Source organism: Ambystoma mexicanum, chromosome 11 (genome assembly GCF_040938575.1).
Source record: "Ambystoma mexicanum isolate Mex_15411 chromosome 11, UKY_AmexF1_1, whole genome shotgun sequence".
Taxonomy (NCBI): domain Eukaryota; kingdom Metazoa; phylum Chordata; class Amphibia; order Caudata; family Ambystomatidae; genus Ambystoma; species Ambystoma mexicanum.
Genome location: NC_090934.1, coordinates 776,509,651 through 776,525,119, shown reverse-complemented (window position 1 = coordinate 776,525,119; position 15,469 = coordinate 776,509,651). Strand labels below are relative to the sequence as shown.

Sequence of the window (15,469 nt, the reverse complement as noted above, 5' to 3'; positions counted from 1 at the left end):
ACAGAAAGTGCATGAATAACATACCCCTTGGCCCCAATCAGTGTTCACACGAAGACACGAGAGTTCAATAATAACAGCCCCGGGGTAAGGAGTGTACACCTGGGACGAGACAAGACTCAATCCCCCATCTGTGTTGCAACACACCCCGAGCTGGGAGACAGGGCAGAGGCTGCACCACCACCCTCCCTTATAACTGCTGAAATCCGATATTGGTCACCAGGGCAACCGTCACATATGCGTGGGAGAACACAATCCACCCTAAAGTGGTGGCTGTAACTAATGGGCCGCACTGAGAAGAAGGATGTAGGGGGGAAAAAAACGGCCCAATGGACTCCTTTACCAGCTCCCAGCCGCAGGCGACATCAGAAGGGGCGGCACAAACATTCGAAAGCCGAGACAAAGACCCCTTAGATCGCCTGGCAACAATTGTGCAGAATGGGTTCCTGGCTGTCAACGTCAAGCTGGATGACATAGTGGCGATGATTGGTTCCCTGAAAGCACAAGTGGAAATGGAAAGCGCGCGCATTACGGAAGCAGAGAACAGGATAAGCTCAAATGAAGATGTAATCTCACAGCACGGTCGTGACATAGTCCTACTCCAAAATGAAGTGCGCAAAACCCAGAACAAGTGCGAGGTTCTTGAATCGCAGAAATAACATTCGCATAGTCGGGGTTTCGGAGAAGTTTGGCAAAGGCCCCATGGAAAGGCAAGTGGAGGAACTGCTAAAGTCTGTGTTGGGGGCAGAATCCCTTTCGGACCACTTCTTTGTCGAAAGAGCTCATTGCACTCTTGCACCGCCTCCGAAGCCGGGAGCTCCACCCCGCACCATCATAGCACGGCACCTAAACTATAGGGATAGGGACACAATACTCCGGCTGTCCAGAGAAAAAGGAATGCTGCAATACAAGGAAAACATAATTCATATCTATCCGGATTTCTCTGCAAACATACAAACACAACGTAGGTCTTATGAGATGGTTAAAAAACTACGGCCCCGTAGTGTTCCCTATGCTCTAATTTTCCCTACGAAAATGAGAATCTAGCACAGAGGTAGGGCCCATTTCTTCGAGAACCCTGCTGAAGCCATAGCATATGTGGAGACCTCCATTCCGTTGCCTCCCAGGGATCGAAAAGGGGATGAAAATGCGAGACCTAATCCTGGCGTAGATGGAAGAGATCCGGCAGACAGATGAAGCTACACAAACCCTGCAATGGTACTGTTTTTTTTCTAAAAGTCAATACAATTGGACTGGACCAAACTCTGTTGTTTACTGAGCCTTGGGGCCTCCGACGTGGGCGGTCAGGTGGCAAAATTAGCTGCCCCTCTGGAAAGGTCCACTAACGCAGTTGAAAAGCCCACTGGCCAAGTTATGAGTGTTAATGGGCAGCATCGTCAAGTTGGGAGAGATGATGCGGGTGGGGTGCCAGGATGTGAGGTAACAGTTAGCTATGTTGAGCTAAGGATGAAAGGGGGAGATGGGTGAGTTGCTTTGTTTTTGAGCTTGGTATGAAGGTTAAGTGGGCTTGTAGTTGTGGTTGCTGCTACCGCCATGTGAATACTGGAGTCGTTTGATGGTATGGCAGGTGACATTACGCATGGGAATGGTGTCACAGAGGGGCTGAGAATACCGCTGCTGTCCTGGAATGTAAGGGGATTAAACAACCCGATGAAGGCCAGGAAGGTTAGCAATTATGTTTCTAGACATTGCCCTCAGATCGTGATGCTACAGGAAACTCATGCAATGGGTGCGGTAAATGTGAATATAATTCCCAAATGGGGGAAGACACAATATTATACGAACTATTCGTCCCAGTCCATGGGGGTCAACATTCTCATACATCCCTCGCTGGGGTTCCGGGCAGCGGGACACAAAGTGGACACGATGGGTAGATACATTCTGGTATGGGGGAAATAGCTGGGAAGCAAATTACATTGGTGAATACATATGGCCCCAACATCGACGATCCAGACTTTTACTTAAACACATATGAAACCCTCAATAAACTAGATGCTTCTTCCATAATATGGGGGGGGACTTCAACATGGCCCTGGATCCGGTGACGGATAGATCCAGTGCGAAAATGAGGACACCAACCAGAATGGCGCTGACACTGGGGCAACTACTTCCACAAATGGCACTGATAGATGCATGGCGCACAATACACCCAGGTGCTAGACGTTACACCTACTACTCATCCGTCCATGATAGTGAATCACGAATAGACTATGGGCCTCATTCCGAGTACGGCGCTAACCAATGGCGCTATTAACGCCTTGGTTGATGCCGTACCCGGACCGGCAGCGCCTTGGTGGATGGCGGAATTACCGCCCCATTCCAAGGTTGGCGGGGCGGTAATTCCCCAATCCCCATTTACCCTTCCCCATTCCCATTCTTGCCCCATAGGGCATAATGGGAGTGGGGAAGGCGTTAATTACGCCACCGTAAATTACGGTGGCGTAATTAAAATCAAGGTCCCTTAGCGCCATGGTTTTTAACACCTGCTAAAAGCAGGTGTTAAAACCTCCATGGCGCAAAGGGAACTCGGAGTATGGCGGTAAGGGATTACCGCCACCGCTCTCGTTAGCGGTGGCCGCTATCCCTTACCGCCATACTCGGAATGAGGCCCTATTTCTTTGTATCGCAGGGCCTATCGGAGATGCTGCACAGCTACGAAATCCTGCCCCGTACACTGTCTGACCACTCCCCTGTCATACTGGAGCTTCGGCTGAGAGATGCTCCCAGGCCTGCTAGGAGATGGAGAATGCCGGGTGGGATACTTGGTGACCCAGGTGTAGTGGAGTCCCTACGTGAGGAAATAACAGAGTTATTCACTAACAACATTGGGATGGTGGCACGGGTCTCCATGGTATGGGAAGCCTTCAAGGTATGGGCTAGGGGGGCAATTATCTCGAAATCCACTGGCCTCCTGAAAGAAGTGAGGAGTGAGGAGTGAGTTGGAAGGGGTAGAGAATGCCTTAAACAGCCTTGAGGAAACTTATAGCCACACACATGATAAGGCCATTCTGGCCGAGATTCATAAACATATTCAAACATTCAACAATCTGGCCGCTAGAGAAATACAATATATAGCAGCCCCTGCCAGAACACATAGACATGGTGAGGGCATTAAGGCAGGTGGAACATAGGCTAACCTGATCAAACATGAGAGGCAGCCACATCCAATCACTAGCATACTAGATGCGACTGGTGAGGTAAAGACAAGCGAGGAGGGTATAAATGGGGAATTTGCCAAATTTTATCAAGCACTGTACTCAAATAGAGATAGGAAAACGACCACTGAGATTAAGATGTACTTGGTGTCACTAGGGCTCCCACAACTCCCACTTGAGAATAAAATGGCTCTAGACCAACCGATCACTGCAGAAGAAGTGAGTGAGGCGATCATGGGGCTAGCGTCTGGCAAAGCACCGGGCTCCGATGGGTTAGGGGCTGAATTCTACAAGGAGTTCCGCACGGAACTAATTCCTGTAATGTTGGAGACTTGGGAGGAAGCCCTAGAGGGAGGCATACTGCCCCCAACAATGAGGGAAGCCATTATTACAGTGTTGCCCAAGCCCCAATGCTGTCACAACCCTCGCCCAAAACCCCCTCTGGCAAAGCCATTGGCCAGGTGAAGTCAGGACTCGGGCCTCTAGAGCCTGGCATGCTCTTCAAAAGCCCTCATGGAGCCAGGCTCATACACCATGAACAACAATGTGCGTGGGAACTACTTTATTGTTTTGTCAGCCAACATGGAGGCATCCACATAGCTTGGTTCCTAAGAACCAAACTATGCGGTCTAGTGTTTTGGGTGTGGGAGGCCTGGAACTACTTTCCCTGGTACTACTTTACCTGGGCTATATAAACCACACCCTGACTGCAGAACATGCTTCGTGTTACTTTGCAGCTTGCAACGTGACGCTCACCGTGTCCAGCTATTCCCTTTAACCTCGGAGAAGCAGAACCTGCAAGGAGACAAAAGGAACATCATTAGCAGCAGCATCTTACCTGCAGTCTTCATCTTTAAACACTCGCAGCTACTGAGAACAGCTTCCTCGAATCTGCATGCCTCCCAGACAGAACGACCTGAAAGAGGAAGATAGAGGCAAGAGACATTTACAAATTACGAACTGCTCAAAAGGCTTACCTGGCTGGTCGCCTCTCGGCTGGCACCACTCCGGACATTCCAATTGCGCTGAAGAACACTGCGACCTACAAGGGAGGAAAACACAAGTTAGCAAAGGCAAGACTTCACAGCGCTGCGCATAGCGCTTACTTACCGCATCATAGCGCTCTTAATGCGCCATCATTTACCAGAGGGCTCAACCAAGCCAGTTCGCCGTGCTGAACCTCTGCATACCTAAGGGAGAAAAAAAAGACATTTTAAACAAAGAAAGTCATGCAGGATAGCAACAAAACTAAAGAACAGCAATAAGACCTACCTGAACAATATCAAACGGGCTGGTGTCAGTGAAGTAACTGGACCGCACTCGCCCATGAAAGACAACGCGCCCCTGCAAAGAAGGCAGGACAGAGAGCATGCCTAATTCTACCACAAGGCAGAACCTTCCCTGCAGACCACTTCAGGGCAAAGCTGAGAAGCATACCAGCGAGTAACCCAGCTGGGTGGCGTCCCTGTGGATACCAGGTGAGCTTAACAGACGTCCACCTAGTGACATGTCATCATACAGGCCCTTATCGCTTATCAATGTTGATGCTAAGATATTTGCTAAGGTGCTGGCGAACCGAATGTTACCCTTGTCTCCACATTGGTTCACCCCGATCAGAATGGTTTTATTCCCCTGAGATCCACCGCGCTGAACCTCCGTAGACTATTTAGTATAATGGCGCAGATTGACCCAGGAAGGAGCGCAGCTGCTGTAGCCCTTGACGCCGAAAAGGCGTTCGATTCTGTGTCATGGGTTTACCTCTTCACATTGTTGGAAACATTTGGGGTGGGACCTGCTTTCATTAGATTTGTGCGGTTGCTCTACACCACTCCAGGAGCCGGAGTATGCACAAACAGAACCATCTCTGAGCTGTTCCAATTAGGTAGGGGCACGCGGCAGGGATGTCCCTTCTCGCCCATCTTGTTTGCCTTAACTATTGAGCCAATGGCAGCAGCTGTCCGGCTAAGACATGGGGACAAGGGAATAAACATGAAAGGTTCTATCCAGCTAATTTCACTTTATTCGGATGATACGCTTCTATACGTCTGTGAGCCAGAGAAAAACATAGTGCCCTTTATGACAGATATACATGAGTTTGCGGACTACTCGGGATACGTCATTAACATAGCCAAATCGGAAATATTCCCGCTCACACCTTCCACTAAATGCCCTGCGAATACCTGCAGCCTTAAATGGTCAGACCAACACATTAGATACCTCGGGGTGTTAGTATCCAGAACCAGGCAAACCCTCTATGCAGACAACCACGAGAAGGCACTGCAAACATTGAGCACAAAGTTACAGATTTGGGGACACCTCCCCATATCCCTATACGGCAGGATACCCCTACTCAAGATGATAGCCCTCCCCAAGCTACTATGTTTTTTTGTAAATATACCCATATGGCCAGGCAGAGACTTCTTTTCTAGACTGCGGTCGTTTGTAGTAACCTTTATATGGAACAGGACGATGGCTAGAATTGGGTGGGAGAAAATGACAGAGCCCTATAACACTGGGGGTATAGCGGCCCCAGACTTTGAGCTCTACTATCTGGTCGCCCAGGCACAGTTTGCAAAGTACTGGTACGAGGAATCTCGGGAAACGCCACACACTTGGGTGGAAGCACAAACTATATCCCCAGCAGACATTAAGTCAGTCCTATTTAATTCACGACACAAAGACACGTGTGAGTATGACCCGTTCAGCTGCACGATCAGGGCTTGGGGAGCATTATTTAAGCGACTGAACCTGGAGACACCATATAATCCAGAGGTCCCCTTGTGGAACTTTCCGGGTATCCCCCCCACGTCCGATGCGAGTATTCAGGAGGGCTGGGACCCTCACATGGAAATGAAGGTGGGCGATATGTTTATAGATGGTAAATTTGCAACTAAGGAAGACTTCACAAGAGCGATGGGGGTGGGCTACTCAAAATACTACAATACTACAGAGTAAGGGCCACATTTCAGAAAAGATGGCCAATGTTCCCAGACGAACCCCCCCAACTCCCCTGCACACAACTCATTACCATGAATGCTGGGCTGGGTATCTCTAAATTATATGCAGCAGTACAGACCCACACCGCATCGGTAAACCGGGTCAAAGACAAATAGGAGATAGACCTGCGAATGCCCATCCCGGAAGACAAATGGAGCAGATACTGTGCACCCACGAAAAAGATTTCATTAAATGCGGGACTACGCTTGATACAATTTAAACTCCTAAATAGACTACACTAAACTCCAGCTAAGATGGCAACATTCGTGGCGGAGCACGGGGGGGGAGGAGTGCCCTAAGTGTGGGGCCCAATATGTGGGCTCCTTTCACATGTACTGGGAGTGCCCTGCTCTTCTGAGATTCTATGGAGAGTGGCCAAAATGTTGACTGAAATCACACAGATACCCTCACAGCTAACCCCCCAAAAATACTTATTCAGAGACATTGGCAAGTGCTCGGAGAAAGCTAAGAGGCTATTCAATGTTGCATGCGCTGTGGCGAAGAAATGTATCCTACAAGCCTGGAAGATGCCTATGCCACCAAACATGACCACTTTCCTCCGCGAACTTACATATATCAATGAATGTGAGGAACAATATATTTTGACTCTGCCGGGGGCAAGCCGACCAAAAGACATATGGGGCCCCTTCCGCGTGTATCTGTGTGAATTGCTCTCAGATGATGAAACGCCCATATAACGTTAAATGTAAATGCTTTATTTGTTTGTCGACTTGTGTGTATTGATGGGATGAGATTGCTGTAACTGTTGAGACCACCGTTGAACAATAAAAAGAGTTTTTAAAAACAAATTCTAAAAATCTTTTTGGTTGGGTCTATTTGTACATCTGTGCACCCCTCTTGGCAAAAGGGCTTCTATAATTGTAATACTATGCTTTTGTTGAGACGGTGCTAGTTCATCTTAGTGGGGCTGCTATATTTTTGATGGGACACCATCAGCACTTCTCAGTTGAGCTGCTGCACTCTTATTGACAAGACCCCAGCACTTCTCTGCAGTTTTATTTAAATTTTAATTGGTTATTTATTATGCACGTAATATCCAGAGGTTTCTAAGCACAGACCTTGAGGAATTGAACCTGTGTTGCTCAATGTCGTCTTGCTTCCAAGGCGAGCATGTTGCCCCTGAGCTATCCTCCCAAGACTCTGAAGATCTGAAGTACGTTTAATGATAGAGAACCCGAACTATTGAGCAAGTCTAATATCATCTTCGTCAGAATAACTCACAACTGCTGTGGTTATACAAGAGCTAATATATTTAAAGGGATGGAATTACTCAGAATGTAGCAGCACTATCTAATAACCCAAAGTGCTTAAGCATAGTTAATGTGAAAATACTACACTTCTCACCGTTGGGACAGTACTGCCACTTCTCACAGAGGCTTCTACACCTTTTATGGGGAGCACTGATCCAGCCTACTTGACAGCTTCACTTTTAATGGCACTTCTCAATAGGGCTGCTATACTTCAATAAGAAATGACCAACACTACCCCGCAGGGAATTGCATACTATTGATGCCACCGAAGGAGCACTTCCACCCACCACAGCTGCTTTATTTTTAATGGCACAGTGTGTGTACTTCTCAGTCACTCTGCTTTACATTTAAACAGACCAAATTGTCATTTCTCAGCAGGACTGCAACACTATACCATTGTGTTCTGTATGTTGAGTGCTTCTTCACCAGCAATATGTGTTCATGGCACTCTCCACGTGTCTAAATAGTAGATCTGGCTACATTCAATTGGCAACAGGCATGTCCCGAACTGCCTGCTGTACATAAGCTGCCGCTCAGAATGTTGGAAGCCGTGATTCGGCAAGGGATAGAAGGCTCAAGCCTGTACTACAGCAGAATCAGCAGGGACTTAAAACCTGCTCACCTATTCTGGAGAGAGGGGCCATGGGGCAAAATGAGCCTGATCCCACATACAGGGGGTTGTTACCCCTTTATCTATCCTTAATGAAAGAATGAGCTCTCTCAGACACAAGTTATCACAACTGCACACACAAAGAATTAATATGGTATGGATCTATAGATCGAGAAAACTGGAGTGAGAATTCAGAGTGTTTTAACAGAAATATAATTGTCTTCCCAGATGGGAGACTGTCTCCATTAATATACATGGGGTCACTGAGATGACCAAGAGTGAAACTGTACGTTCAGTTGTGAGATTACCAGCAACTGGTACACTATGCTCCAAGGAGTGAGGTGCCCACTCAATATATCACACTGTTTAAAGGTGTGAGACCCATCCTGAATGCTTGCCCAAAGATTCTTGGCCAGAGTTTCACACTGAAGATGTGAGCATGTGATCCAGGGTCTGCAGTCCACACACACGCATGGGATTCCCATGCACCCAATTGCAAGCTTTGCACCAAATTAGTGAGATTGTGCTCCAAGGTAGGAGGCACACGCATAGTCTTTGCTCTGAGTTTTGACACACTCACAGGATGGGATGGCATTTTGTTCTCCCATCCTAGTTGTGTTGCTCTGCCTTTTGAGGGCTACTACAACATGGATGATTATAGAGGGGTGGAGTAGGGGCAGTGTTGGCCTACTGGAATGCACCTGTATGGTTGAAACCTCCTTCTTAATTGACTTTAGTATATGCAGTGCATGCTAGCCAATGTTTCCCCTGTTCAGTGCTCCCCCCAACCCCGTCGCAACAAGTTGGCGACAACGTGCAAATGCGGTCATATAACCGCTGGTGATGTCACTTCCTATATTTGGGCACCCTCTGGGAATTTCATAAGTCAGCTCCCCTGCCTGCAATTCACAGACTTTGTGTGTTAGGGTGAGTATTGTGGCCAATGTAAACAGCAGAGTGCAATTTCCATCGTTCCCTCAAAAGGGTTTGCTGCTGAATCACTATAAGGCATGTTTCAAATTTAAAATTTTGGGCATTCTTATGTTTCGATAATGCTCTTTGCTTTGATGCAATTCGCCAGGATTGGGTTTTGTTAAGAGATACTGTGACTTGACCCGTGACGTCACCTGGCCTGGGGCCACGCCCTGAGCCCGGCTCCCTACCCCCTGCCACTCAAAGGGAGAGATTTTCCCCCCAGTAAATGTCATCCCTTTCCAGCCCTGGTTGTCGCTATACTGTTGCTAATGGCTCCAGTGGAAACTATTTGCAACTGCTAAATATAAACCTGGTTATTTCCTGATGTAAGGTTACATCAGTGAACAACCAAAAATATGATTCACTTCTGTGACATCACAATAGCATGTTTGCACAGCACCTGAAGGTTCTTTGTTGAAAATCCCTGTTCTGTTTTGTGCTAGCACTGCTGTCTGAAAACACAGGTAATATCAGTGGGGCCTGTAAGGATATTTGGCGTGTTACAGCACAGAGTACAGCACTACTGCACAGGTAGCATTTTTTTTTATGCAGCACCACCACAAGGGTGCGGTGCATTGCTATATGTGTTACCAGGTTAACAAGGAAAGACAGGCTATTCAGTCAAAAACGATTTTAACATATAAGATGCAAATCTATTTTTACAGTTAAAAGCACACGTGCACATTCAAAAGTGCACACTATTTTTCACCTGAAATGCCTATGGTGCAAGAGACACATTTGAAAATTAATAACTAACATTACTCATAAATAACCTGACTAATAAAACTGAATTTAACATAACCCACTAATAAAAATGTGTCTCCCCTGCAGAAATAGGCCTACTCTGAAAGTGAACTTTTAAACGCACATTCATTTTTTTTTTCGTTTTCTCTGCTGCTCTGTCCACATAACTACAGGAAGCAAAAGGGCTCGAAAGAACAGGAAATCAGTTGGTTACAAAGTATTACTATAAAAATGAGCCATTGTGTAGAGAGGGAGGAGATGGCATGATTGATTCTGATTGGAGCAGCGTCATAGCAAGTATCATGCTAGAGGCAGTGATTAGTTTTTTGCTGGGGGGAGTTTGAAGAGAGAGGGAGAACAGTGGAGCTTTGGAGAGCTGGGAGAAGGACCTGTTTTTTCCTGGTTGGAGCATTTCTGCTGAAAAAGCTGAGAGTTCCAGGCAATGACCCTGGTTTGAGAACGAAAGGCGCTCGTTTTCACTGGGGTTAATCTTCAAGGGAGCCACATTCAGAAAGAGAACAGCTGAAGAAAACTCGGGCTGAACAGATAAGGTAATTACATAAGTGTGGGAGCTGAGTGTGTACGAGAATATTCAGTCAGTGTAGGAAAGGAGATTCCTGTGCCTTAATCACATGTTAATGTTGCCAATTGAGTTCTTTTCTCCGCCACTCTCTTTTCAGTGTATCACAGACAATGCTGTTACTGTGCTATTTTATTTATTTCTGTAAAGAGTGAGGTCATGTTTAAATGGAACTTTTATAATACAGAAAAATATTTGAAAGCAGACGGGTGGTGTGTTTTATATTTACCAATACAGTGCTGATGATGTGGGGAGATTTTTAAACAGTGCAATTGTCATTTTAAGACAGATGTGTGCATGATCATATTCAGTATGGACAGTTGTGAGTGACTTTTTGTAGCATAGTTCGTTGGAGGTACATGAGCCAACGGGAAGAGGGACTCTCTGGACATAGTTCCCTACCGTAAATAAGGTAGTGGAAATTACCACAAAATTACCACATATAGCTCTCTGTCGTAAATAAGTCAGTGAGATCGCCCATGGTGGCACACTAACACTAACACTGAAAATGTGGTATTCCTGAAATGTAGGTCTGAGGTCTCTCTAGTGATTACACGAAAAATCTAAGCAAAGATAAGGGATTCTGGACATTGGGGCCACAAATAAAACAAGGGAATTATGCTCACCAAAATACCACCAACCACACATACCAACCACGCATACCAAATATGCATGTCTGGGTGCTGAAATAATGCATGTCCACTGTATTATTGTTGTACATGGCCCAATCTGAATACAAGGAGTGATTGTTGCTAAGTTATTTTTCGGCGGTAATAAAATACCGTCAGGCCCCAAATCTCCACAAAATACCCTACAGGCCTGTCCGCAGACACCACTCAAAAACTCTGAACCTGTGTAACCGCTGCTTCTTTCATGAAAGACGACAGCTGCGACTGGTCGGGCGACAACAGGCGCTTTCTTTTCTCAGGCAAAAATGACACTGCTGGAAGGCAGAATCAGCCCAAAAAAGCTGCGTACAAAATACAATTATAAATGGGCAGGCATCAACAATGGGACATTAGGGCGATAAATGCCCCAAGTTACAAGTGCCTGGGTGGCAGAATTATCACCCATTTTGAAGTCCTATCGGACTACATGGAGATTTGGATCCTTGATCCTGGGTCGCAATTCCTCCTGCAGTATATCCTTATTTTTCTAGAGGAAATGTAACTCCCCCCACCAAGCTCAGACTATGATAGTGAGGACTAAGTGGCAGTAGAAGTTTTACTGACACTTTATCTTGCACCACCCTACTCCTATTAAGGACCTATTAAGGACCATTAATAACCTTTGGGTTGGCTTTCAAAGCAACCATGTAAAGAAGAAAGAATGGCTCTGTTTCAGGCCCTGGATCCAAAGTGTATTTCCTTGCTACTCCTCAACACTGTACTTTCTTGATAACATCACATTGCCCCCTGTACTACAGTTTACTCAGAGACAAACCAGGTTATGTTGATAGATTATGTCTGATGAATTGCTGTTAGTTCTCTTGTTCAGAGGAGAATGTTTCCTAGTATTTTGGTGGTGGACTGTCCTTGTGAGTGGGACCAGACTAATATGCAAAGTGATACCTCGACTCCTGCGAGGTACAGGGAGACAAAACAGGATTGCAGAACCTCGTGAGTGTGGACCATCCCACAGAACATGTAATTTGTCTTTATTGCTACTCATTACAGGGTCCATCACATTTTGACAGGCTTGTGCTATGCCCGTAAGTTAGTAAGGGTTGGAAACACCAGCTCTGAGTTGTTGTCAGTACTCCTGTTTAGAGAAAACACGTGCAACATGTTGGCAGTGGACTTCCCTTTCGGGTTTATCCAAACTGATAAGCAAATGGACATTTCTACACTTGTATGGCACAGTGATTCGTTGACCTTCCCGAATCTTCCTGAATTGACGCCATCCCATAAAACAGGGTATTTGGCTTTTTTCGCTCTGAGTACTAGAGGGGCTCACACATTTTTCATAATGATCTTCAAACAACCACACATTTCTGTGAGAAATTGGCCACATTTGAATCCGACGATTTCAACACTCCTCCATAAGACTTACTTTGGTTCATTTAATATGCTACTGTTGTCGACAAAGGGGATGGCTTCTCTTTCCGTCCTTCCAAATTCAATGTTATTTTTTTCCAGGTTTATCACACACTGGAATATAAAAAAAAAAGAAATAAGATGTAGTTTAAAGACTAAACATTTGGATCAGCATAAATTAATGGACCATATGTCATCATACAACCTTTTGCCTATAAAGAAGAGTATTGCGAGTAAGAAACAGTCATCATCTTGCATTTATTTCACCCTTGTGACTTCAGTCTTAATATACACGAGTTCATAAACATTAGCAAAAACTCCAAGTGATCTGTGCATACTACTAATGTAGCAGTGATCCGTGCGTGGTTAATCCATGCTATTTTCTTGTTTGCTACGAATCCCCAGTAATAACATGTGCTTGATCCAACAACTGTATGGCATCAGTCTTTATGTGCTCACTCCGACAATTGGCATCCATCATGTCTGTTTGTGTCACATCCTGGCATATGGACCTTATGTACTGCACAGATGATGATGGTTTCTGTGCGAGGGAGCCACATTGATGATGTCTCTGACAGGGTTGCATTTTTGGTACTAAGTATATGTGTGAGCTGCAATCATATTAACGGTCAGTGTGTGGTGTCATCATGCTAGTAGCATGTGTGTGCATCCATAAAGTTGATCTATGCGTGCCTCCATTACATGAATAGTCTATCCGTGCATCAGTACAAGCAATGCTCGTACACTAACTGTTCAAATTGCACTGCCCGCACTTAAATACAGAGCTCACAAAAGAACACTGATTCTTCACTGCTCACGCAACACTCACACTCCATTGGCTCAAGATGAACTCAAAGAGCACTGCTCGTTTCAGATTCAACCTCGGTGGTTCTCACGTCTCTGCTCTGACTTCATTCACACTGCACTGGTCAAATTGCACTCTCATCTATGCTTACAATGAATTCACACCATCCACTCTTTCTGCGCTTCTTACACCTCACAAACACACACACATCCCACGCCCCACACTGCACGCACGCATACACACACACACACCACTAACACTCCTCTCACTGTGCCCTTCTCACACTGTAAAGCTTACAAATCATTTAACTACCCGCACTACAGCCAGGCTGTAATTTTACATTATACACATGGCGCACTTCTCGCAGAGCATTATTACTCCACATATTACACTGCACTGCTCATGTTGCCTGGCTCACACTGAAGTCATACATCACTACTAACACTGCATATTTCACACTGCAACGCTCGAACTTCCCTCACACATACTGCCCCTCTACATTCACACAGCCCTCCTCAGACTGCGCAGATTATATGTACTGTTCGCACTGCAATTTGTACACTGCACACATACATGCTCACTGTGCACTCGCATAACCTCTGGTACAAAGCATTCCCACTGTCGTGAGAACACTATGGGTCTAATTCACAGAACGTTTAGCAGAGGAGCAAAGTGACTTTGCACTGCAAAAATACACTTTGCACCAGGCCTAATTCACAGAGCGGAGCAAGGTGACTTTGCACTGCAAAAGTACTCTTTGCACCGCGCTAAATGCGCCTAAATCACACAAAAGCACTAGTGTGCTTGGCTCTGTTAGATAGAGCCGTTGCAAAGTATTTTTACAGCGCAAAGCCGCTTTGCTCCGTGCTAAACGCTCTGTAAATTAGGCCCTATGGTTGTAATGCACTATTCATTATGCACTGTTCCTTTACTGCACACTCTGTACTGCTCACCTTACTGACACTTCACTACTCAAGTTATACAGTGCAGTGATTAGCGCCATTATCTCTGCACTGCTCAAAATTCACTTCTCACACTGCACTGCCCAAGCTGCACTCACACTCTGCTGCTCACTCTTCATGGCTCCCAATGTACTCAAGCAACGCTCACAACAACTGCTCACAATGAAGTCATTCATTCCTGCTTACATTGCACAGCTCACACTTAAACATCTCACTGCTCTCCTCAGGGACCTGTAGCACTGTGCTGCTCCCAGTCCAAGGGCCTCATCACGGGTTGGGCAGAGTGGTCAAAATGTGGTGGTAACGCTATTACAGCTGCATTATTGCTCTGCCCAATCTCAAGTTTGGGCGGAAAGAAGGGAGATTCACCTCCAGCTTTGTGCTGGAGGTAAATCTGCAGACTTTCGGCCATTTTTGGCACATTTACCACAGCGTAATTTGCGCTTGGCATATGCGCAGAAAATGCCCCATAGAATCCTATGGACTCCAAATAAAAAGGGGATTTAGAGCCTTGCGGCAAATCGGGATCCAGCACTAATGGCGCTGGACCGATGTCAGTAACGCTATTTGCGTTGGGCGGCATTCACAGCATATTTACCGCTGTGATACCGCTCAAATTGTGATGACCCCCTAACTGCATTGTGTGACAAGATTATCCAAGGAGAGGTTTAAAGGCGGACTGCGGATCTCTGGGTGCAAGGTCAAAGCACCATTTCTGGAATGGAACCCCTGGTGGTGGTGAACAGAGGATACCTCTGAGCCCTTAGTCTCTCCCTCTGGTCCTTCATACTGGGCTACGCAGCTTACAAGAAGAGAGCTCGTTTCCCCCAGAGGAGACGAGTAAAGAAAGTGTTGAGTATTACATTTGCATGAGGAGAAGCATCTTGGGGGAGGAAACTCAGGGCAAATCAACCCCAGAATACAGGATACATGATTGATGTAGCTTCAAGGAATCGGAAGGGAGTGCCCGGCCCGACTGCGAATCCGCTGCCAGAGCAGGACTCTGTAGAGGGTACATTTCAGGTGCACTGCACAAGCCCTGGCATGGATACTGTAGGGGAGGACTGGTCCAAGACGACCCCCCTCGCCTGCACTTTCTCCCCAGGTGAGGACTGTGGCTCTCTTGGGCGTCTCCTCGTGCCACCCGGGCCCAGGTGGTAGAGGGCACGCCCACTGGAGACATTGCCCGCACGTATCGAATGCCCACATCTATTGATCACAATACAAATTTAGTTAGGCCCAAAAACCATTCTCTGCCCAGTAAAAATGGTGTGAGCTCAGCGCACTGCAGCGTGGCCCCCACCCTTGGAGAACAT

At 46.4% G+C, this 15,469-nt stretch overlaps 1 protein-coding gene across 2 annotated transcripts in view; it reads right to left on the bottom strand.

Moving 5' to 3' along the window:
- The window catches only part of NRIP3 (nuclear receptor interacting protein 3), a 738,043-nt gene that overhangs the window by 53,139 nt on the left and 669,435 nt on the right, over nucleotides 1–15,469 (bottom strand). For both annotated transcript variants that reach the window (XM_069623692.1, XM_069623693.1), the window contains one exon: nucleotides 12,403–12,500. In XM_069623692.1, the coding sequence (XP_069479793.1) occupies nucleotides 12,403–12,500 (98 nt within the window). The remainder of the gene's footprint in view (nucleotides 1–12,402; nucleotides 12,501–15,469) is intronic.